The sequence below is a fragment of the Zonotrichia leucophrys genome, chromosome 25 (genome assembly GCF_028769735.1).
Source record: "Zonotrichia leucophrys gambelii isolate GWCS_2022_RI chromosome 25, RI_Zleu_2.0, whole genome shotgun sequence".
In the NCBI taxonomy this organism is placed as follows: Eukaryota; Metazoa; Chordata; class Aves; order Passeriformes; family Passerellidae; genus Zonotrichia; species Zonotrichia leucophrys.
This window is the reverse complement of record NC_088194.1, coordinates 1816058-1839972: the sequence shown is the minus strand read 5'-3', so window position 1 is coordinate 1839972 and position 23915 is coordinate 1816058. Positions and strand designations below refer to the sequence as shown.

General features: G+C 43.1%; 1 protein-coding gene across 2 annotated transcripts; it reads right to left on the bottom strand.

The window, feature by feature from the left end:
• Nucleotides 1-1958: 1958 nt before the first annotated feature.
• RNF115 (ring finger protein 115) lies at nt 1959-23838 on the bottom strand. 2 transcript variants are annotated; one of them, XM_064732420.1, is made up of 9 exons: nt 23711-23819; nt 19244-19302; nt 18466-18517; nt 14719-14915; nt 10179-10250; nt 9593-9665; nt 8277-8370; nt 4832-4947; nt 1959-3036 (listed from the first exon to the last, which is right to left on the bottom strand). In XM_064732420.1, the coding sequence occupies exons 1-9, from the start codon at nt 23771-23773 to the stop codon at nt 2926-2928; spliced, it is 837 nt and encodes a 278-aa protein (XP_064588490.1). In that variant the 5' UTR covers nt 23774-23819; the 3' UTR covers nt 1959-2925. The 2 variants fall into 2 exon arrangements, with proteins under 2 accessions (XP_064588490.1, XP_064588489.1); XM_064732419.1 differs by having other exon boundaries at nt 1960-3036; nt 23693-23838.
• Nucleotides 23839-23915: the final 77 nt, after the last annotated feature.

Here is a 23915-nt window from a genome sequence, read left to right as displayed (position 1 = left end):
AGGGAGGGGGAGACCCAAATCCCAGCCCTCACTCAAATCCAGGCTCAAATCCAGGATTTTGAGGATCTGGAATCTTGGAATTCCTCATTTCCAGCAGGATGTGGAAAAGGGAAGAAGTGGAAATGATTCCCCCCAGAAATCCCCATTATCAGGGGGGATGGATAAGAGAGAAAATCCCTGGAATTATCCCAAATGGAACACAGAGGGAGGGGGAGACCCAAATCCCAGCCCCTCACTCAAATCCAGGATTTTGAGGATCAGGAATCTTGGAATTCCTCATTTCCAGCAGGATGTGGAAAAGGGAAGAAGTGGAAATAATTCCCCCCAGAAATCTCCATTATCAGGGGGGATGGATAAGAGAGAAAATCCCTGGAATTATCCCAAATGGAACACAGAGGGAGGGGGAGACCCAAATCCCAGCCCTCACTCAAATCCAGGATTTTGAGGATCAGGAATCAGGATTGGGGTGTCCCTGTGTCCCACAGGAGGTGTTTGGATCTCCTCTTTTGGGGACAAATTCAGCCAATCAGGGTTTTCCTTCCCAAAAAAAGCTTTTTCTGAGCTGATTTCTGCCCTCACTCACCCCAAGCTCCTTCCTCCCTTTCCCAGCTCCAGGGATGAGTTGGGAATGGGGATTTATTGGAAATAGGGATTTATTGGGAATGGGGATTCATTCATTGAGAAAGGGAATTCATTAATTGAGAAAGGGAATTCTTTGAGAAAGGGAAATTATTGAGAAAGGGAATTCATTCATTGAGAAAGGGAATTAATTGGGAAAGGGAATTAATTGGGAAAGGGAATTAATTCTTTGAGAATGGGAATTCTTTGGGAAAGGGAATTCACTGAGAAAGGGAATTTATTGACAAAGGGAATTCTTTGAGAAAGGGAATTCATTAATTGAGAATGGGAATTCTTTGAGAAAGGGAAATTACTGAGAAAGGGAATTCTTTGGGAAAGGGAATTCATTAATTGAGGAAAGGAATTCACTGTGAAAGGGAATTAATTCATTGAGAAAGGGAATTAATTGGGAAAGGGAATTCACTGAAAAAGGGAATTCATTAATTGAGAAAGGGAATTCATTCATTGAGAAAGGGGATTCTTTGAGAAAGGGAATTAATTGGGAATGGGGATTTATTGGGAATGGGGATTCATTGGGAATGGAAATTCACTGAGAAACGGAATTCTTTGAGAAAAGGAATTAATTCACTGAGAAAGGGAGTTCATTAATTGAGAAAGGGAATTAATTCATTAAGAAAGGGAATTAATTCTTTGAGAAAGGGAATTCATTGGGAATGGGAATTCTTTGAGAAACGGAATTCTTTGAGAAGGGAATTCATTAATTGAGAAAGGGAATTAATTGGGAAAGGGAATTAATTCTTTGAGAATGGGAATTCTTTGGGAAAGGGAATTCACTGAGAAAGGGAAATTATTGACAAAGGGAATTCTTTGAGAAAGGGAATTAATTGGGAAAGGGAATTCTTTGAGAAAGGGAAATTATTGACAAAGGGAATTCATTAATTGAGAAAGGGAATTAATTCATTGAGGAAGGGGATTCTTTGAGAAGGGGAATTAATTGGGAATGGGGATTTATTGGGAATGGGGATTCTTTGGGAAAGGGAATTTATTGAGAAACGGAATTCTTTGAGAAAAGGAATTAATTCACTGAGAAAGGGAGTTCATTAATTGAGAAAGGGAATTAATTCATTGAGAAAAGGGATTCTTTGGGAAAGGGAATTCTTTGGGAAAGGGAATTAATTCACTGAGAAAGGGAATTCATTAATTGAGAAAGGGAATTCTTTGAGAAAGGGAATTCACTGAAAAAGGGAATTCATTAATTGAGAAAGGGAATTCATTAATTGAGAAAGGGAATTCATTCACTGAAAAAGGGAATTAATTCATTGAGAAAGGGGATTCTTTGAGAAAGGGAATTCATTGAGAAAGGGGATTAATTAATTGAGAAAGGGAATTCTTTGAGAAAGGCCTTTATTGGACGGAAGAGCAAAGAAAATCAGGGATTGAATCCACGTGGCCGCGGAGCCACCGAGCCCGAGGGCTTTGGGAACTTTTCCCCCCCAACACCAGGGTGGGGTCACAAAGCCCCCCCAGGGCTGCCCGTGGGTACCACGAGGAAAAATCCCAGGATTCACCTGGAAAAATCCCAGGAAATGGAAAAAAAAACCAACAAAAAACCAAACCAAACTCTGAAAACAATGAGGAAAAATCAAGAGTTTCCTTAAGTTATGGGGAGGGTGGGGGGTTTGCCAAGGGAATGGTCCATAATTCCATAATAATTCCACAATTCCTGCCTGGAATGACTCGTGGGGGGCTCGGGGAGCTTTGGACACACCTGGGGCAATGTGGAAAAGGGTCCCAAAAAAACCCCAAAAATTGTCCAGGATGAGACCAAAACCCTGCTGAGAACATCCCTGACCCCACCGGGACCACGGGGGCTTCCAGAACCTTCCTCCTTCCCCTGCCATGATTCCACAGCCCCCCAAGGATCCCATCCCAAACTGGGCCAATAAAATCTCTCGTGGCTCCAACTCCAATCTCCTGGAGTGCAGGAAAATCCCCAAAATCCCCTTTTTTTATCCCAACCTTTTTCCAGCAAAGCCTACAAGGGGATGCAACCCCTCTTTGGATCGGGCCCTTACTGGAAAAACCAAAATTTAAACCTTTTCTGATACAAAAAAAAAAAAAATGAAACCAAAACACTCCCAAAAACCTTCCCAATTTTGGGCTAACGAGGCAATTCCGTGGAGCAGAAGGAGAAATTCCTGGGAGAAGAGCGCTCGGTGCTGTGATCCTGAATGGGGCCCCCCAATTCCTGCTATGGGGGGGGGTCTGGTGGAATTCTCAGCGCACACCTGGAGCTGGGACGGCCCTGGAACCTTCTGGAAGGCGGCAGAACCTTGGCCAGGAGGGTCAGAATGTCCATCTCTCCTGCACGGGGCTGTCGGAGGCGTCGGCGTTGGGGATTTGCCGGCTGGAATCTTCGCCCTTGAGGCTCTTCCTGCACACCGGGCACGTGTCGTGCTGGGGGCAAAAAATCTGAATTTAAGGTTTTAAAATGAAGTAATTTTATAAGGCAAAATAGAAATTTTAGGACGCTTAATTTAGGTAATTTTTAGGAATTTTTTCACTTTCTTCTTAATGAGTTTTAGTATTATATAATTAATTCCTCCTTGAGGCTCTTCCTGCACACCGGGCACGTGTCGTGCTGGGGGGGGGAAAAAATCTCAATTTAAGGTTTTAAAACGAAGTAATATTTATAAGGCAAAATAGAAATTGTAGGGCAGTTAGTTGAGTTTAGTTTTAGAAGTTTTTCATTTTCTTCTTCATGAGTTTTAGCAATATTATATAATTATTTAATTCCCCCTTGAGGCTCTTCCTGCACACCGGGCACGTGTCGTGCTGGGGAGGGGGGAAAAAATCTGAATTTAAGGTTTTAAAATGAAGTAATTTTATAAGGCAAAATAGAAATTTTAGGACACTTAATTTAGGTAATTTTTAGGAATTTTTTCACTTTCTTCTTCATGGGTTTTAGTATTATATAATTATTTCATTCCCCCTTTGAGCTCTTCCTGCACACCGGACACGTGTCGTGCTGGGGAGGGGGGGAAAAATCTGAATTTAAGGTTTTAAAATGAAGGAATTTTATAAGGTGAAACAGAAATTTTAGGACGCTTAATTTAGGTAATTTTTAGGAATTTTTTCACTTTCTTCTTAATGAGTTTTACTATTAGATAATTATTTAATTCCCCCTTGAGGCTCTTCCTGCACACCGGACATGTGTCGTGCTGGGGAGGGGAGAAAAATCTGAATTTAAGGTTTTAAAATGCAGCAATTTTATAAGGCAAAATAGAAATTGTAGGGCAGTTAGTTTAGGTAATTTTTAGGAATTTTTTCACTTTTTTCTTTATGGGTTTTGGTATGATATAATTATTTAATTCCCCCTCGAGGCTCTTCCTGCACACCGGGCACGTGTCGTGCTGGGGAGGGAAAATTTGAATTTAAGGTTTTAAAATGAAGTAATTTTATAAGGCAAAATAGAAGTTTTAGGAAGGTTAGTTGAGTAAGTTTTTCACTTTCTTCTTCATGAGTTTGAGTAGTACTAAATAATTATATAATTGTATAATTATCTGATTCCCCCTTGAGGCTCTTCCTGCACACCGGGCACGTGTCGTGCTGGGGAGGGGGGAAAATCTGAATTTAAGGTTTTAAAATGCAGCAATTTTATAAGGCAAAATAGAAATTGTAGGGCAGTTAGTTTAGGTAATTTTTAGGAATTTTTTCACTTTCTTCTTCATGAGTTTTAGTATTATATAATTATTTAATTCCCCCTCGAGGCTCTTCCTGCACACCGGACACGTGTCGTGCTGGGGGAAAAAATCTCAATTTAAGGCTTTAAAATGAAGTAATTTTATAAGGCAAAATAGAAATTGTAGGGCAGTTAGTGTAGGTAATTTTTAGGAATTTTTTCATTTTCTTCTTCATAAGTTTGAGTAGTTAGAAATAATAGTTAGTGAGAAATAATTAGTTAGAAAAGTCTGCATTGCGGGATTGGGAGTTATTAGGTTAAAGATCAAAATAATTTGAGTGTCAATTCTTAATTGGACAGTTTAGCCTTAAAACACCTTAGAGAGAAAGTTATTTAGGGTTGGGTTTATTTTGTAGCTTGTTAATTGAATACTGCAGAGCTCAACATACCATATATGTCATATATTAGGTGCAATATAATATATTATATTCCATTCTCAAAATTCCATCTCTAAACTTTGTAACAAAAAAAAGATAAAACATGATGCAAATGGGTTTTTTGGGACCTCACCAGCTCGAGCCAGGGCACGATGCAGCTGCTGTGGAAGACGTGGTTGCAGGGGAGCTGCCGGACGTGCTCGGCCAGGGTGTAATCCTCCTTGCACACCGGGCACTCCAGCCCCGTGTCTGGGGACCGAAACGGGCAGCGGTCAGGGGGCGGGGCCAGAGAGGGGCGGGGCCAGAGAGAGGGCGGGGCCAGAGAGGGGGCGGGGCCGAGAGGGGCGGGGCAGCAGTGAGGGAGGGGTGGGGACAGAGAGAGGGGGCGGGGCCAGAGAGGGGCAGGGCAGCAGTGAGGGAGGGGCGGGGCCAGAGAGAGGGCAGGGCAGAGCGAGGGGGCGGGGCCAGAGAAGGGGCGGGGCCAGAGAGGGGGCAGGGCCAGAGAGAGGGGGCGGGGACAGAGCGAGCCCAGGAGGAATGGAGGGGTAGGGGGGAGATGGAGCAGGGAGAGAGGAATTCCTGCTGGGAATCAGGGAATTCCTGCCAGGATCTCATCATCCATTCATCCTACCATCCCATCTCTTCTCCCCCTTTCCATCTTTCATACCATCCATCATCATCATCATCATCCATCATCCATCCACCCATCATCCCATCCATCCATCCAATCATCATCATCCACCCATCACCACATCATCCATTCATCATCATCATCCATCCATCATCATCATCCATCCATCATCCATCATCCATCCATCATCCATCATCCATCCATCATCCATCTCCATCCATCCAATCCATCCATCATCCATCCATCCATCCATCCATCCATCCATCCATCCATCCATCCTCATCATCCATCCATCATCCATCCATCATCCATTCATCATCCATCCATCATCCATCCATCCATCCATCCATCCATCCATCCATCCATCCATCATCCATCCATCCCATCCATCCATCCATCCATCCATCCATCCATCATCCATCCCATCCATCCATCCATCCCATCCATCCATCCATCCATCCATTCCATCCATCCATCCATCATCCATCCATCCATCATCCATCCATCATCCAATCCATCCATCCATCACATCCATCCATCCATCATCCATCCATCCATCCATCATCATCATCATCCATCCATCATCCATCCATCCATCATCCATCATCATCCATCCATCATCCATCATCCATCCATCCATCCATCCATCCATCATCATCACATCATCCATCCATCCACCCATCCATCATCCACCCATCCATATCCATCCATCCCATCCATCATCCATCCATCATCCATCCACCTCCATCCATCCACCCATCATCCATCATCATCCATCATCCATCCATCCATCCATCCATCATCCATCCATCATCCATCCATCCCATCCATCCATCCATCTCATCCATCATCCATCCATCCATCCATCCATCCATCCATCCATCATCATCCATCCATCCATCATCCATCCATCATCCATTCCATCCATCCATATCCATCATCCATCCATCATCATCCATCCATCATCCATCCATCATCCATCCATCATCCATCCTCATCCATCCATCCATCCATCATCCATTCCATCATCCATCCATTCATCATCCATCCATCTGTACATCCATCCATCCATCCATCCATCATCCATCCATCCATCATCCATCCATCATCCATCCATCCATCCATCCATCATCCATCCATCCATCCATCCATCCATCATCCATCCATCATCCATCCATCCATCCATCCATCCATCCATCCATCCATCATCCATCATCCATCCATCTCCATCCACAAAATCTCCTGGGGCTGGACAATCCAGAGAACAAGAAATTCCCGAGTTCCTTTGCTGATCCCAGGGATTTTTGGACATTCCAAAATTTCCTCATTTCTGCCCAGCTCTGTGGGCTCAGCCACGTGGAATTCCAGCTTCCCAGAAAAGAGGAGGACAGAAGGGTGTGGAAAACCACAGGATAAAAATATCCCGGGTAGAAATGTCTGGTTTAACCATAATGGAGGAGTTGGGTTCTGGGAGGGATCCTTGGGGTGAAAAATTCATGGGATTTTTTATTGCAAATCCAGGATTGTGCTGAGACACCCCCAGGTCCTGATGGGGTGAAAAATTTATGGAATTTTAATTGCAAATCCAGGATTGTGCTGGGATATCCCCCAGGCCCCTGCTGGCAGATTTCCATGGCATTCCCAGAGCAGAGTGCGTGGAGTTTGAAAGGAAAAAAGGGATTGAGAGCACAAACAGGGATTTGGGATGGGAAAATCATTATGGGAGGGGAAAACAATCATGGGGATGAGAAAATCATCATGAGAAGGGAAAACAATCATGGGGATGGGAAAAAAAAACCATAATGAGGAAGGGGAAATCATCATGGGGAAGGGAAAAAACCATAATGGGGAAGGGGAAATCATCATGGGGAGGGGAAAAAAACCATAATGGGGAATGGGAAATCATCATGGGAATGGGAAAAAAACCATAATGGGGAATGGGAAATCATCATGGGGAGGGGAAAATCCATAATGAGGAAGGGGAAATCATCATGGGAATGGGAAAATCATCATGGGGATGGAGAAATCATTGTGGGGATGGAGAAATCATTGTGGGGATGGAGAAATCATTGTGGGGAGCGGGAAACAATCATGGGGAGGGGACAAAAATCATCATGGGGAGGGGGAAATCATTGTGGGGAAGGGAAAATCATAATGAGAAGGGAAAACAATCATGGGGATGGGAAAAAAACCATCATGGGGAGGGAAAAAAAACTATAATGGGGAATGGGAAATCATCATGGGAATGGGAAAATCATCATGGGGATGGAGAAATCATTGTGGGGAGGGGGAAAAAATCATGGGGAGGGGAAAAAAATCATCATGGGGAGGGGACAAAAATCATCATGGGGAGGGGGAAATAATTGTGGGGATGGGGAAATCCTCATGGGATGGGAAAATCATCATGAGAAGGGAAAACAATCATGGGGATGGGAAAAAAACCATAATGGGGAAGGGGAAAAAACCCTAATGGGGAAGGGGAAATCATCATGGGAATGGGAAAATCATCATGGGGATGGAGAAATCATTGTGGGGAGTGGTAAACAATCATGGGGAGGGGAAAAAACCATAATGAGGAAGGGGAAATCATCATGGGAATGGGAAAATCATCATGGGGATGGAGAAATCATTGTGGGGATGGAGAAATCATTGTGGGGAGGGGAAAACAACCATGGGGAGGTGGGGAAAAAAACCATCATGGGGAGGAGAAAACCATCATGGGGAGGGGATAAAAACCATCATGGGGAGGGGAAGAGTCAGCACGGCCCATTTCAGGACTCCCCACGCCCTCTGCAGAACGCTGGAGCCCCAAGGTTCCTGGGAGAACCGAAGCCCAGAGGGGGCAGCAGCAAAGCTGGGGGAGCTGAGAGCCCCCAGCCCGGTCCCAGGGGGACAGAATGGAAACGGGGGAGCTCAGGGTGGGATGGGGATGGATGGAGGCACCCACCCACTTGTTCCTGCGTCACCGGCACCGTGGGCAGCGACGAGATCTTCTCCTTGTCTGCCGGGGGCGGGCCCGTGTTCTCCAGCTGGCCCAGCAGCTGCGCAGGGGGGAAGCCACGCTCAGGAGAGGGCTGGGGCCTGGGGCTCATGGGGAGAGGCCCAGTATTGCCATTACAAGGGATGGGGTAATTCCAATTAAAAGGGATGGGTTAATTCCCATTATTCCCATTACAAGGGATGGGGTAATTCCCATTAAAAGGGATGGGTTAATTCCCATTATTCCCATTAAAAGGGATGGGTTATTCCCATTAAAAGGGATGGGTTAATTCCCATTATTCCCATTAAAAGGGATGGGTTATTCCCATTATTCCAAATAAAAGGAATGGGTTAATTTCCCTTAAAAGGAATGGGTTATTCCCATTATTCCCATTAATAGGAATGGGCTAATTCCCATTAAAAGGGATGGGTTATTCCCATTATTCCCATTAAAACAAATGGGCTAATTCCCATTAAAAGGGATGGGTTATTCCCATTATTCCCATTAAAAGGAATGGGTTATTCCCATTAAAAGGAATGGGTTAATTCCCATTAAAAGGAATGGGTTAATTCCCATTAAAAGGAATGGGTTAATTCCCATTATTCCCATTAAAAGGGATGGGTTAATTCCCATTATTCCCATTAAAAGGAATGGGTTAATTCCCATTAAAAGAGATGGGGTTATTCCCATTAAAAGGAATGGGTTATTCCCATTATTCCCATTAAAAGGGATGGGTTAATTCCCATTAAAAGGAATGGGTTAATTCCCATTAAAAGGGATGGGTTATTCCCATTATTCCCATTAAAAGGAATGGGTTAATTCCCATTAAAAGGAATGGGTTAATTCCCATTAAAAGGAATGGGTTATTCCCATTATTCCCATTAACAGGCACGGGATAATTCCCACTAAAAGCGCCCAGTTGAATTTATAATTTTATTTTTTTTTAATTATTATTATTCCCATTCAAACCTGCATCTGACTCTGTGTTCTCGATTATTTTGTTGTCTTGATTATTATATTAAAGAATGTTTTACTAAATTGCACTAAGGATGCAGACAGAAGGCTACAAAGACTGATAATGAAAATTCCTGACTCTGGCTTCTCTTGTGTTTTGCTGCTTGGACTGTGGTTTGGAGATTGTTTGGTTGGTTTCATGTAAATTATTTTGGCTTCATAACCAATGAAGAGAATCAGATGATTGTTTTCATTTCTCTGAGGCTTCTCAGCCTCAATGCTGGGTAAAATGAAGTGATTTTTGCAGGGGCCGTGGCCGTGGCACTGACCTGGGTGACGATGGCGTCGAGGCCGCTCTGTCCCCAGGCGTAATCGCCGGGGCTGGAGTGCAGCATCCCGCTCCTGCCAACGGGACAGGCCACAATTTAATTATTGAACTTGGAGGGGAGATGACCCACCTTGCATTGCTCAGCATCCACTCCACTTTATTCATCAATCAGACACCTTTTATAACAGTGTTAATTCACTTCATGCATATTGCAAAATCTGAGCTCACAATAGGTCAGAGATAACACACCAACCCCTCCTTATGTTTCCAATACCAAGATTTGGGTTCTCAAAATTATTCTTGCTTTCCCAAAACAGCCAAAGATAGAACATCCACTTGTTATGAGAAAGCTGCCTGAGAACTCTGATGTCTCTCAAGGCCTTCATGTTTGCCACTTTTACCTGTAATTAAAAACAACCTGAGAACCTCTGCTGTTCACAGAAACAGGCTGTGAGAATCTGCTCCTCACAGCTGCCTTCTAAGCCATCCCTGAAAAAATCTCCAACACACAATTGCCCACAATTCCCAAATTCCCAAATTCCCAAGGCTGGCTGGGATTCCCTGCTGGGAGCTGGGAGATCACTCACCAGGAGAAGGGGTGTGGTGAGCCAGGAACGGCGGAGTTGGCGAAAAAGCCGGCGAAGATCTGCTGGATTATCCTGGGGAAGGAGGGAAGGGTGAGTTCAGTGAGGGAATAAATGGTGGGAGGAAATAAAGGGCAGGAAAAGCAGGAATGGCTGTGAAAATCCCTGGAGAAAGCTCCAAAATAGACACAGCCAGCAGGTGTGGGACAAAACCCTTGGTTCTCTATATTTGGTGGCTACACCCACTTTCCCTTTCCCCATTATTTTCCTTTTCCCCCAATTCCTTTAACACATTTACTGTGGTCATTCAATAAAAGTGCATTTGTTTTGATTGATGATGCAATCCCCTTTCCATGGTGGTTTTTTTGGACTCTAGATCAGAGTTTGTAGAGCAGATCCTGACACCCAGCAGATTGTGTCACCCCTTTCATTGTTGGTTTTTCACACTCCAGATCAGTTATTGAACCATCACCACTCCTGATTTTGATGGTGCCACCCAGCAGAGCTCACTCACCCATCCCATGTGGTTTTTCACACTCCAGATCAGAATTTGTCGAGCAGATCCTGACACCCAGCAGAGCTCCCTCACCCCTTTCATTGTCGGTTTTTTTGCACTCTAGATCAGTTTCCCAGCAGATCTCCCTCACCCCATCCCATGCTGGTTTTTCACACTCTAGATCAGTTTTTTGAGCAGATTGGGACACCCAGCAGAGCTCACTCACCCCATTCCATGTTGGTTTTTCACACTCCAGATCAGTTACTGAACCATCACCACTCCTGTTCTTGATAGTGCCACCCAGCAGAGCTCACTCACCATCCCATGCTGTTCATTTCCACTCTAGATCACTTTCCCAGCAGAGCTCACTCACCCATTCCATGTTGGTTTTCCACACTCTATACCAGATCTCACTCACCATCCCATGCTGTTTTTCACACTCCAGATCAGAATTTTTCGAGCAGATTGGGACACCCAGCAGAGCTCACTCACCCCTTTCATTGTTGGTTTTCCACACTCCACATCAGAGCTCACCCACCCCATTCCAAGCTGGTTTTTTACACTCTAGATCAGAGCTCACTCACCCCTTTCATTGTTGGTTTTTTTGCACTCTATATCAGATCCCACCCACCATCCCATGCTGTTTATTCCCACTCTATACCAGATCTCACTCACCCCATCCCATGCTGGTTTTCCACACTCTATATCAGAATTTTTCGAGCAGATTGTGACACCCAGCAGAGCTCACTCACCCCTTTCATTGTTGGTTTTTTTGCACTCTATATCAGATCCCACTCACCATCCCATGCTGTTTTTCACACTCCAGATCAGAGCTCACTCACCCCATTCCAAGCTGGTTTTTTACACTCTATATCAGAGCTCACCCACCCCATCCCATGCTGTTTATTTCCACTCTATATCAGAGCTCACTCACCCATTCCACGCTGGTTTTTCACACTCTAGATCAGTTACTGAACCAGTTTTTGATGGTGCCACACCACAGATCTCACTCACCCCATCTCATGCTGGTTTTTCACACTCCAGATCAGAGCTCACTCACCCCATCCCATGCTGGTTTTTCCCACTCTAGATCAGATCCCACCCACCATCCCACGCTGTTTATTCCCACTCTAGATCCCTTTCCCCCCAGACCCCACTCACCCATCCCATGCTGGTTTTTTACACTCTATATCAGCTCACTCACCCCATTCCAAGCTGGTTTTTTACACTCTAGATCAGAGCTCACTCACCCATCCCATGCTGTTTATTTCCACTCTAGATCAGAGCTCACTCACCCCTTTCATTTTTGGTTTTTTTACACTATAGATCAGAGCTCACTCACCCATCCCATGCTGGTTTTTCCCACTCTATATCAGATCTCACTCACCATCCCATGCTGGTTTTTCCCACTCTATATCAGATCCCACCCACCATCCCATGCTGTTTATTCCCACTCCAGACCCCTTTCCCCCCAGACCCCACTCACCCATCCCATGCTGGTTTTTCACACTCTAGATCAGAATTTTTCGAGCAGATTGGGACACCCAGCAGAGCTCACTCACCCCTTCCATTGTTGGTTTTCCACACTCAAGATCAGTTACTGAACCATCACCACTCCTGGTTTTGATGGTGCCACACCACAGATCCCACTCACCCATCCCATGCTGTTTTCCACACTCTATATCAGATCTCACTCACCCATCCCATGCTGTTTATTCCCACTCTATATCAGATCTCACTCACCATCCCATGCTGTTTTCCACACTCCATATCAGATCTCACTCACCCATCCCATGCTGTTTTCCACACTCTAGATCAGAATTTTTCGAGCAGATTGTGACACCCAGCAGAGCTCACTCACCCCTTTCATTGTTGGTTTTTTTGCACTCTATATCAGATCCCACTCACCCATCCCATGCTGTTTTTCACACTCCAGATCAGAGCTCACTCACCCATCCCATGCTGTTTTTTCACACTCTATATCAGATCTCACTCAGCCCTTTCATTGTTGGTTTTTTTGCACTCTAGATCAGAGCTCACCCACCCATCCCATGCAGGTTTTTCCCACTCTATATCAGATCTCACTCACCCCTTTCATTGTTGGTTTTTCCACTCTATATCACTTTCCCACAGATCCCAGTCACCCATCCCATGCTGGTTTTTCACACCCCAGATCAGTTACTGAATCAGTTTTTGATGGTGCCCCCCAGCAGAGCTCACTCACCCTTTCCATGCTGATGTTTTACACTCTAGATCAGATCCCACCCACCCCATCCCATGCTCTTTATTTCCACTCTAGATCAGAGCTCACTCACCCATCCCATGCTGTTTTCCACACTCCATATCAGATCTCACCCACCCCATCCCATGCTGTTTATTCCCACTCTAGATCAGATCCCACCCACCATCCCACGCTGTTTATTCCCACTCTAGATCCCTTTCCCCCCAGACCCCACTCACCCATCCCATGCTGGTTTTTGACACTCCACATCAGTTACTGAACCAGTTTTTGATGGTGCCATGCCACAGATCTCCCTCACCCATCCCATGCTGGTTTCCACACTCTATATCAGATCTCACTCACCCATCCCATGCTGTTCATTTCCACTCTAGATCAGAGCTCACTCACCCCTTTCATTGTTGGTTTTTTTGCACTCTAGATCAGATCCCACCCACCATCCCACGCTGTTTATTCCCACTCTAGATCCCTTTCCCCGCAGACCCCACTCACCCATCCCATGCTGGTTTCCACACTCCAGATCAGTTACTGAACCAGATTTTGATGGTGCCCCACCACAGATCTCACTCACCCCATTCCATGCTGGTTTTTCACACTCCAGATCAGAGCTCACTCACCCCTTTCATTGTTGGTTTTTTTGCACTCTATATCAGAGCTCACTCACCATCCCATGCTGTTTATTCCCACTCTATATCAGATCCCACCCACCCATCCCATGCTGTTTTTCCCACTCTAGATCAGATCTCACCCACCCCATCCCATGCTGTTTTCCACACTCTATACCAGACCCCACCCACCATCCCACGCTGTTCATTCCCACTCCAGCCCCCTTTCCCTCAGACCCCACTCACCCATCCCATGCAGGTTTCCACCCCCCACATCCATTACTGAACCAGTTTCTGATGGTGCCCCCCCAGACCCCACTCACCCATCCCATGCTGTTTATTCCCACTCTATATCAGATCTCACTCACCCATCCCATGCTGGTTTTTCCCACTCCAGATCAGATCTCACTCACCCATCCCATGCTGTTTTTCACACTCTAGATCAGATCTCACCCACCCCATCCCATGCTATTTATTCCCACTCTATATCAGATCCCACCCCATCCCACGCTGTTCATTCCCACTCCAGCCCCCTTTCCCCCCAGACCCCACTCACCCATCCCATGCTGTTTTTCACACTCTAGATCAGAATTTTTCGAGCAGATTGTGACACCCAGCAGAGCTCACTCACCATCCCATGCTGGTTTCCACACTCTAGATCAGAGCTCACTCACCCCTTTCATTGTTGGTTTTTCCACACTCAAGATCAGTTACTGAACCATCACCACTCCTGGTTTTGATGGTGCCACACCACAGATCCCAGTCACCCATCCCATGCTGTTTTCCACACTCTGTATCAGATCCCACCCACCCCATCCCATGCTGGTTTCCACACTCTATATCAGATCCCACCCACCCATCCCATGCAGGTTTTTCACACTCTAGATCAGAATTTTTTCGAGCAGATTGGGACACCCAGCAGAGCTCACTCACCCCTTCCATTGTTGGTTTTCCACACTCAAGATCAGTTACTGAACCAGATTTTGATGGTGCCACACCACAGATCTCACTCACCCATCCCATGCTGGTTTTTCACACTCTAGATCAGAGCTCACTCACCCCTTTCATTGTTGGTTTTTTTGCACTCTATATCAGATCTCACCCACCCCATCCCATGCTGTTTTTCACACTCTATACCAGACCCCACCCACCATCCCACGCTGTTCATTCCCACCCCAGCCCCTTCCCCCAGACCCCGCTCACCCCTCGATGGCCGGCGAGCGCTCGGGCCGGGAGCTGCCCCGGGCCCGGTACCGGCGGGGCATCGGCAGCCGGGGGGGGCGGCTGGGACCCCACAGCTCCCCCCGGTGCCCGTCCCGGGGCTCTGCGTCCAGGGAGCCGCTGCTCAGCAGGGGCCGCCAATCCGGGAAGAACATGGCGTGGTCCAGGTGGTCCCAGAGCTGCCGAGAGAGGGGTCGGGATGGGATTGAGCTGGCAGGGATGGGGTTAATTGGGGTAATTGGCAATGAGATCCAGGTGTCTGTGTTAATTGGGATATTAACACTGAGATCCAGGTGTCGGCTGGTAATTGTGATATTGACACTGAGATCCAGGTGTCTGAGGTTAATTGTGATAATTAGCAATGAAATTCAGCTGTCTGCTGGTAATTGTGAAAATCAACATCTGCTGTTAATTGTGATAATTAACACTGAGATCCAGGTGTCTGATGTTTATTGTGGTAATTAGCAATGAGATCCAGGTGTCTGTGTTAATTGGGATATTAACACTGAAATCCAGGTGTCTGCTGGTAATTGTGATAATTAACACTGAGATCCAGGTGTCTGCTGGTAATTGTGATATTAACACTGAAATCCAGGTGTCTGAGGTTAATTGTGAAAATTAACACTAAAATCCAGGTGTCAGGTATCTGCTGGTAATTGTGATAACTAGCAATGAAATCGAGGTATCTAAGGTTAATTGTGAAAATTAACACTGAAATCCAGATATCTGAGGTTAATTGTGAAAATTAACACTGAAATCCAGGTGTCTGTGTTAATTGTGATAATTAACACTGAGATCCAGGTGTCTGATGTTAATTGTGATAATTAACACTGAGATCCAGGTGTCTGCTGGTAATTGTGATAATTAGCAATGAAATCCAGGTGTCTGATGTTCATTGTGATAATTAGCAATGAGATCCAGGTGTCTGCTGATAATTGTGAAAATCAACATCTGCTGTTAATTGTGATAATTAACACTGAGATCCAGGTGTCTGCTGGTAATTGTGATAACTAGCAATGAAATCGAGGTATCTAAGGTTAATTGTGATAATTAACACTGAAATCCAGGTGTCTGCTGTTAATTGTGATAATTAGCAATGAAATCCAGGTGTCTGCTGGTAATTGTGATAATTAACACTGAAATCCAGGTATCTGAGGTTAATTGTGATAATTAACACTGAGATCCAGGTATCTGAGGTTAATTGTGATAATCACCACTGAGATCCAGGTATCTAAGGTTAATTGTGATAATTAACACTGACATCCAGGTGTCTGCTGTTAATTGTGACAATTAGCAATGAAATCCAGGTGGGGCAGTTATCTGCTGTTAATTGTCAAAATTAACAATGTTAAAACCAACTGTTAATTGTTAAACCAACTGTTAGTAGTTAAACAGTTTAACAATTAACAGCCAGTTTTAACAGCATTAATTTGCTGATTAACAGCAAAAAAAATTAAATTAATTTTTAACAGCATTAATAAAATATACACTGCTAAAACCAGGTGGGGCAGTTATCTGCTGATAATTGTCAAAATTAACACAAGTGAAAACCAGATGGGGCTCGTTAACAGTTAATTAACAGTTATCAGCTGTTAATTGGGCAGGTTATTTATCTCTTGTACAATTAATCTTTCAGAGGAGATATTTTCTGTTAATTGTGTTAATTGTCACTGTGTGGTTGATAAAATCCCAGAATCCCATTGGGTGATGCTGTGCCCAGGGGGAGGAGCCAAAAATTCCTACCTGGATACAACCTGAGGCTTTGGGACACCCAAACTTTTCCCACTGGAAATTCAGGAATTTCTGGGATATCAGGATCTCCCTGAAACTCAGGAATTTCTGGGATATCAGGATGGACCTCCCTGAAATTCAGGAATTTCTGGGATATCAGGATGGACCTCCCTGAAACTCAGGAATTTCTGGGATATCAGGATTTCCTAAAATTCAGGAATTTCTGGGATATAAGGATCTCTTAAAATTCAGGAATTTCTGGGATATCAAGATCTTCTGAAACTCAAATTTCTGGGATACCAGGATTTCCTAAAATTCAGGAATTTCTGGGATATCAGGATCTCCCTGAAACTCAAATTTCTAGGATATCAGGATCTCCTAAAATCCAGGAATTTCTGGGATATCAGGATCTCCAAAAATCCAGGAATTTCTGGGATATCAGGATTTCCTAAAATTCAGGAATTTCTGGGTTATCAGAATCTCCTGAAACTCAAATTTCTGGGATATCAGGATCTCCTAAAATTCAGGAATTTCTGGGATATCAGGATCTCCTAAAATTCAGGAATTTCTGGGATATCAGGATCTCTTAAAATCCAGGAATTTCTGGGATATCAGGATCTCTTAAAATTCAGGAATTTCTGGGTTATCAAGATCTCCTAAAATTCAGGAATTTCTGGGATATCAGGATCTCCTGAAACTCAAATTTCTGGGATATCAGGATCTCCTAAAATTCAGGAATTTCTGGGATATCAGGATCTCCCTGAAACTCAAATTTCTGGGATATCAGGATCTCCTAAAATTCAGGAATTTCTGGGTTATCAGGATCTCTTAAAATTCAGGAATTTCTGGGATATCAGGATCTCCTGAAACTCAAATTTCTGGGATATCAGGATCTCTTAAAATTCAGGAATTTCTGGGATATCAGGATCTCCTAAAATTCAGGAATTTCTGGGATATCAGGATCTCCTGAAACTCAAATTTCTGGGATATCAGGATCTCCTAAAATTCAGGAATTTCTGGGATATCAGGATCTCCTGAAACTCAAATTTCTGGGATATCAGGATTTCCTAAAATTCAGGAATTTCTGGGATATCAGAATCTCCCTGAAACTCAAATTTCTGGGATATCAGGATTTCCTAAAATTCAGGAATTTCTGGGATATCAGGATCTCCTGAAACTCAAATTTCTGGGATATCAGGATCTCCTAAAATTCAGGAATTTCTGGGATATCAGGATCTCCTAAAATTCAGGAATTTCTGGGATATCAGGATCTCCTAAAATTCAGGAATTTCTGGGTTATCAGGATCTCCCTGAAACTCAAATTTCTGGGATATCTGGATTTCCTAAAATTCAGGAATTTCTGGGATATCAGGATCTCCTAAAATTCAGGAATTTCTGGGATATCAGGATCTCTTAAAATTCAGGAATTTCTGGGATATCAAGATCTTCTGAAACTCAAATTTCTGGGATACCAGGATTTCCTAAAATTCAGGAATTTCTGGGATATCAGGATCTCTTAAAATCCAGGAATTTCTGGGATATCAGAATCTCCTAAAATTCAGGAAATTCTGGGATATCAGGATCTCCTGAAACTCAAATTTCTGAGGTATCAGGACCTCAGGAATTTCTGGGATATCAGGATGGATCTCCCTGAAACTCAGGAATTTCTGGGATCCAAACTGATATCCAAGGAATATTTTGGATAAATGGACCCAGATGAAGAGGGGGATACCAGAAGGAAGGAATTTAAGAATTTAGGAATTTAGGAAAAATCCAGATTGGAATTCTATTTGGTGACCCCATTTCTGGCTCAGGATTGAGTGGATTTCCTCCAAATTTGGAGTTTAAAATGGAAATATTCTGGAAAATCTGGGAGCAAGGAGAAACCAGGATTTTCCCTCAATCCTCCTTTTCCTCTCGTGCCCAAAATGTCAATTTTTAGTCTCCTAAAATTCCCCAAAATCCTGGAAATTCTCAGGAAAAAGGAGGAAAACTCACCTCTGAGAACTGAGAGGAGGGGCTGTCATCCAGGGAATTGCTGTCAAAAAAACTGGGAAAAAGAAGAAAATGAGGGCAGGGATTAATTCCTAAAATCCCTCCTGAGATTCCCAAATCCCCTCCTGTGTTGGCTGAGATATCCCCAAAAGAGGTGAAAAAAAAAGAGAAAAATATATTAAAAAAAAATTTAAAATGGTTTATATTTTCAAAATATTAAAATACTTTAAAATATTTAAATAGGTAAGAAAGAAAATCAAAAAAGGGAAGAAAAAAGTAGCAAAAAAAAAGGGAAAATAAAGGACAAAAATAGTAGAAAAATAGAAAATAGTCAAAAGGTGTTTTGGTTTCTTTAGGTAATTATGAAAAAGGGTAAGAAAAAATCAAAAAAGGAAAAATAAAAAAAGGTAAACAGAAAAAATAGTAAAAAGGATTTGTTCTCCTAAATTTGAAAGAGCAAGAAAAAAATCAAAAAGGGCGAAAAAAGGCCAAAAAAGGTTAAAAAAACCCCACAAAAAATAATGAAAATTGATTTTTCCCCCAAATACTAAAAAATACAAATATTTTTATTTTCTTTAGGAAAAAAAAAAATTTTTCTTTAAATTCTAAAAAAGGTAAGAAAAAAAATCATAAAGTTAAAAAAAAAAGACCATAAAGTGTAAAAAAGGGTTTTTTTGGTAAATGATAAAAGGGTAAAAATATATTTAAAAAATAGTAAAAAAAGGCATTTTTTGCACTGAGTCTCCTCATTATAAATTGAATTTTCCTGGATTTTTGGTACCTGGAATCATCAGTGACTTCCTCGATGAAGCCGGACTCACAGCGAGGGCAGGTGTATTCCTGGGAAGGAAAAAGAATGAAAATTAATCCCAAAATATTTCAAATTCTAAAAAAAAAATCTTTACCTTCAGGAATATTCCTGATCCTGGATGTCAAACAGCTCAAAACAACAAAAAACCTGAAAAAAATCTGGAAAAAATCTGAAAATCCCCTGGAATTTGGGCACCACAACTGCAGATGCAAGGAACAAAATTCCTTCCAAGAATAAAAATTTTCCTGTTCCCATTCCCAGAATTTTATCACAGAATGAAGGAAAAAAATCCCAAAAAAAAACCCAAAAAAAGATTTTCATGGATCTTCCCTCTCCACATGCCAGGAACTGGGAGAATCCCAGATTTTTAATTGGAATATTCCAAATTTTCAGTGTAGACTTTTGTGGGATCCCAGATTTTTTATTGGAATATTCCAAATTTTCAGTGTGGATTGTATGGGATCCCAGATTTTTATTGGAATATTCCAAATTTTCAGTGTGGATTTTGTGGGATCCCAGATTTTTATTGGAATATTCCAAATTTTCAGTGTGGATTTTGTGGGATCTCAGATTTTTAATTGGAATATTCCCCAAATTTCAGCATGGATTTTGTGGGATCTCAGATTTTAATTGGAATATTCCAAATTTTCAGCGTGGATTTTGTGGGATCTCAGATTTTTAATTGGAATATTCCAAATTTTCAGTGTGGATTTTGTGGGATCCCAGATTTTTAACTGGAATATTCCAAATTTTCAGTGGGGATTTTATAGGATCCCAGATTTTTATTGGAATATTCCAAATTTTCAGTGTGGATTTCATGGGATCCCAGATTTTTATTGGAATATTCCAAATTTTCAGTGTGGATTTTGTGGGATCTCAGATTTTTATTGGAATATTCCAAATTTTCAGCATGGATTTTGTGGGATCTCAGATTTTTAATTGGAATATTCCAAATTTTCAGTGTGGATTTTGTGGGATCTCAGATTTTTAATTGGAATATTCCAAATTTTCAGTGTGGATTTTGTGGGATCCCAGATTTTTTATTGGAATATTCCAAATTTTCAGTGTGGATTTTGTGGGATCTCAGATTTTTATTGGAATATTCCAAATTTTCAGTGTGGATTTTGTGGGATCCCAGATTTTTTATTGGAATATTCCAAATTTTCAGTGTGGATTTTGTGGGATCTCAGATTTTTATTGGAATATTCCAAATTTTCAGTGTGGATTTTGTGGGATCCCAGATTTTTAATTGGAATATTCCAAATTTTCAGTGTGGATTTTGTGGGATCCCAGATTTTTATTGGAATATTCCAAATTTTCAGTGTGGATTTTGTGGGATCTCAGATTTTTAATTGGAATATTCCAAATTTTCAGTGTGGATTTCATGGGATCCCAGATTTTTATTGGAATATTCCAAATTTTCAGTGTGGATTTTATGGGATCTCAGATTTTTAATTGGAATATTCCAAATTTTCAGTGTGGATTTTGTGGGATCTCAGATTTTTAATTGGAATATTCCAAATTTTCAGTGTGGATTTTGTGGGATCTCAGATTTTTATTGGAATATTCCAAATTTTCAGTGTGGATTTTGTGGGATCCCAGATTTTTATTGGAATATTCCCCAAATTTTCAGTGTGGATTTTGTGGGATCTCAGATTTTTAATTGGAATATTCCAAATTTTCAGTGTGGATTTTGTGGGATCCCAGATTTTTCATTGGAATATTTCCAATTTTCAGCACGGATTTTATGGGAATTCCTCTCAAATCCAAATCCTGGAGCAGAATTTTGAGTTTTAAATCAGATTTTTTTTTGGGTTGGATCAAATTTTACCATCACCACCAGCAGCAGGTGGGATGCTGCTGCATCCCTGGGAGCTTTGGAATATTTTTAATTTTGGAATATTTTTATTTTTGGGCTATTTTTGCTCTTGGAGTCCATCTGGAAAGTCTCAGCTTGCCACCCAGGAGCTGGAGAGAGATAAAAATGGAATTTTGGGAGAAATAACTCTGCAGGGAGGGAAAAGGGGACAGATGGTGGGTGGGATCCTGCAGATTTTCCGGATTTTCCCTGGGATATTTCCAGGGATTATTCCTTAAAACTGGGATAATTTCCTGCATTTTCCCTGGGATATTTCCAGGGATCATTCCCAGAAACTGGGAGAATTCCATGGATATTCCCTGGGATAATTCTCTGGATTTTCCTTGGGATATTCCCAGGAACTGGGGTGATTCTCTGGATTTTCCCTGGGATATTTCCAGGGATCATTCCCAGGAACTGGGATAATTCTCTGCATTTTCCTCGGGATAATTCCCCGGATTTTCCTTGGGATATTTCCTGGAACTGGGATAATTCCCTGAATTTTCCTTGGGATATTTCCTGGGATTACTCCCAGGAACTGGGATAGTTTCCTGCATTTTTCATGGGATAATTCCCTGGATTTTCCCTGGGATATTTCCTAGAACTGGGATAATTTCCTGGATTTTCTGTGAGATATTTCCAGGGATCATTGCCAAAACCTGGGATAATTCTTTGCATTTACTTTGGGATAATTCCCTGGATTTTCCCTGGGATACTTTCCTGCATTTTCCTTGGGATTATTCCCTGGAACTGGGATAATTCCCTGCATTTACTTTGGGATAATTCCCTGCATTTTCCCCGGGATAATTCTCAGGAATTTTCCTGGGATATTTTCAGAGATAATTCCCTGAAACTGGGATAATTCCCTTAATTTTCCCTAGGATAATTCCCTTGATTTTCTGTGGGATATTTCCAGGAACTGGGATAATTCTTTGGATTTTGCTTGGAATAATTCCCTGAGTTTTCCTTGCGATATTTCCAGAGATTTTTCTCTGGAACTGGGATAATTCCCTGCATTTTCCCCGGGATAATTCTCAGGAATTTTCCTGGGATATTTTCAGAGATAATTCCCTGGAACTGGGATAATTCCCTTCGTTTTCCCTGGGATAATTCCCTGCATTTTCCCTAGGATATTTCCAGGGATTATTGCCTAAAACTGAGATAATTCCCTCGATTTCCCCCGGATATTTCAAGAAACTGGGATAATTCCCTGCGTTTTCCTCGGGATAATTCTCAGGAATTTTACTGGGATATTTTCAGAGATAATTCCCTGGAACTGGGATATTCCCTGCATTTTCCCCAGGATAATTCTCAGGAATTTTCTGTGGGATATTTCCAGGAACTGGGATAATTCTCTGGATTTTGCTTGGAATAATTCCCTGGGTTTTCCTTGGGATATTTCCAGAGGTTTTTCTCTGGAACTGGGATAATTACCTGCATTTTCCTCGGGATAATTCCCTGCATTTTCCCTAGGATAATTCCCTGCATTTTCCCTAGGATATTTCCAGGGATTATTCCCAGAAACTGAGATAATTCCATGGATTTTCCCTGGGATATTTCCAGAGATTTTTCTCTGGAACTGGGAGAATTCCCTGGGTTTTCCTTGGGATATTTCCAGGGATTATTGCCTAAAACTGAGATAATTCCCTCGATTTCCCCCGGATATTTCAAGAAACTGGGATAATTCCCTGCGTTTTCCTCGGGATAATTCTCAGGAATTTTACTGGGATATTTTCAGGGATTATTCCCTGGAACTGGGAGAATTCCCTTAATTTTCCCTAGGATAACTCCCTTGATTTTCTGTGGGATATTTCCAGGAACTGGGATAATTCTCTGGATTTTGCTTGGAATAATTCCCTGGGTTTTCCTTGGGATATTTCCAGAGATTTTTCTCTGGAACTGGGATAATTCCCTTCGTTTTCCCTGGGATAATTCCCTGCATTTTCCCTAGGATATTTCCAGGGATTATTGCCTAAAACTGAGATAATTCCCTCGATTTCCCCCGGATAGTTCAAGGAACTGGGATAATTCTCACGAATTTTCCTGGGATATTTTCAGGGGTTATTCCCTGGAACTGAGAGAATTCCCTTCATTTTCCCTAGGATAATTCCCTTGATTTTCTGTGGGATATTTTCAGGAACTGGGATAATTCCCTGCATTTTCCTCGGGATAATTCTCAGGAATTTTCCTGGGATATTTTCAGGGGTTATTCCCTGGAACTGGGAGAATTCCCTGCATTTTCTTTGGAATAATTTAGGGGTAATGGACAATCCCCACTCTGGCGGAGGAGCAGAGCAGGATGAGGATGGGACGAGGGTTATGGAATGATCCATTTCCATCAGGAACAGAACATCTCTCAAATCCATTCCCACATTTTGGGGGATCTCCTGTTCCATGAGGGAGCAACTTCGGGGGCTGGAGGTCACCCCTCCCTCAGGGGCCCCGGGAGCCATTGGGGGATCCCTCCTGCCCCTCCACCCGCCCGGGCAGCTCGGGGCTCTCCCCCCGGCCCTCCCCGCTCGGGGCTCCCCCATTTCCGGCCCTCCCTTCCCGGGGCTCACCGGCAGCTTGGGGCTGACCTCGCCCTTGCAGCTGTGGCAAAAGAACCGGTGCTGCTGCACCGCCGCCGCCGCCTCCGCCATCTTCCCTCACAGCCGCCGCTGCCGTCACTCCTCCCAGAGCAGCGAGCGCGGGCCAGAGCGGCCCCGCACTTCCGGTCAGCTCGTCTGCTCCTCGCCCAGCCTGCAAAGCGCGGCCCAGCGGGATAGAGCGGCCCCACAAGGG

Coding starts and splice junctions, on each gene's coding strand:
- RNF115 (XM_064732419.1), bottom strand. CDS start 23,773: ATGGCGGAGGCGGCGGCGGCGGTGCAGCAGCACCGGTTCTTTTGCCAC. Junction 14,916..18,465: donor CCTCCTCTCAGTTCTCAGAG/GTGAGTTTTCCT, acceptor CTCTCTCGGCAG/CTCTGGGACCACCTGGACCA. Junction 8,371..9,592: donor TCGACGCCATCGTCACCCAG/GTCAGTGCCACG, acceptor CCCCCTGCGCAG/CTGCTGGGCCAGCTGGAGAA.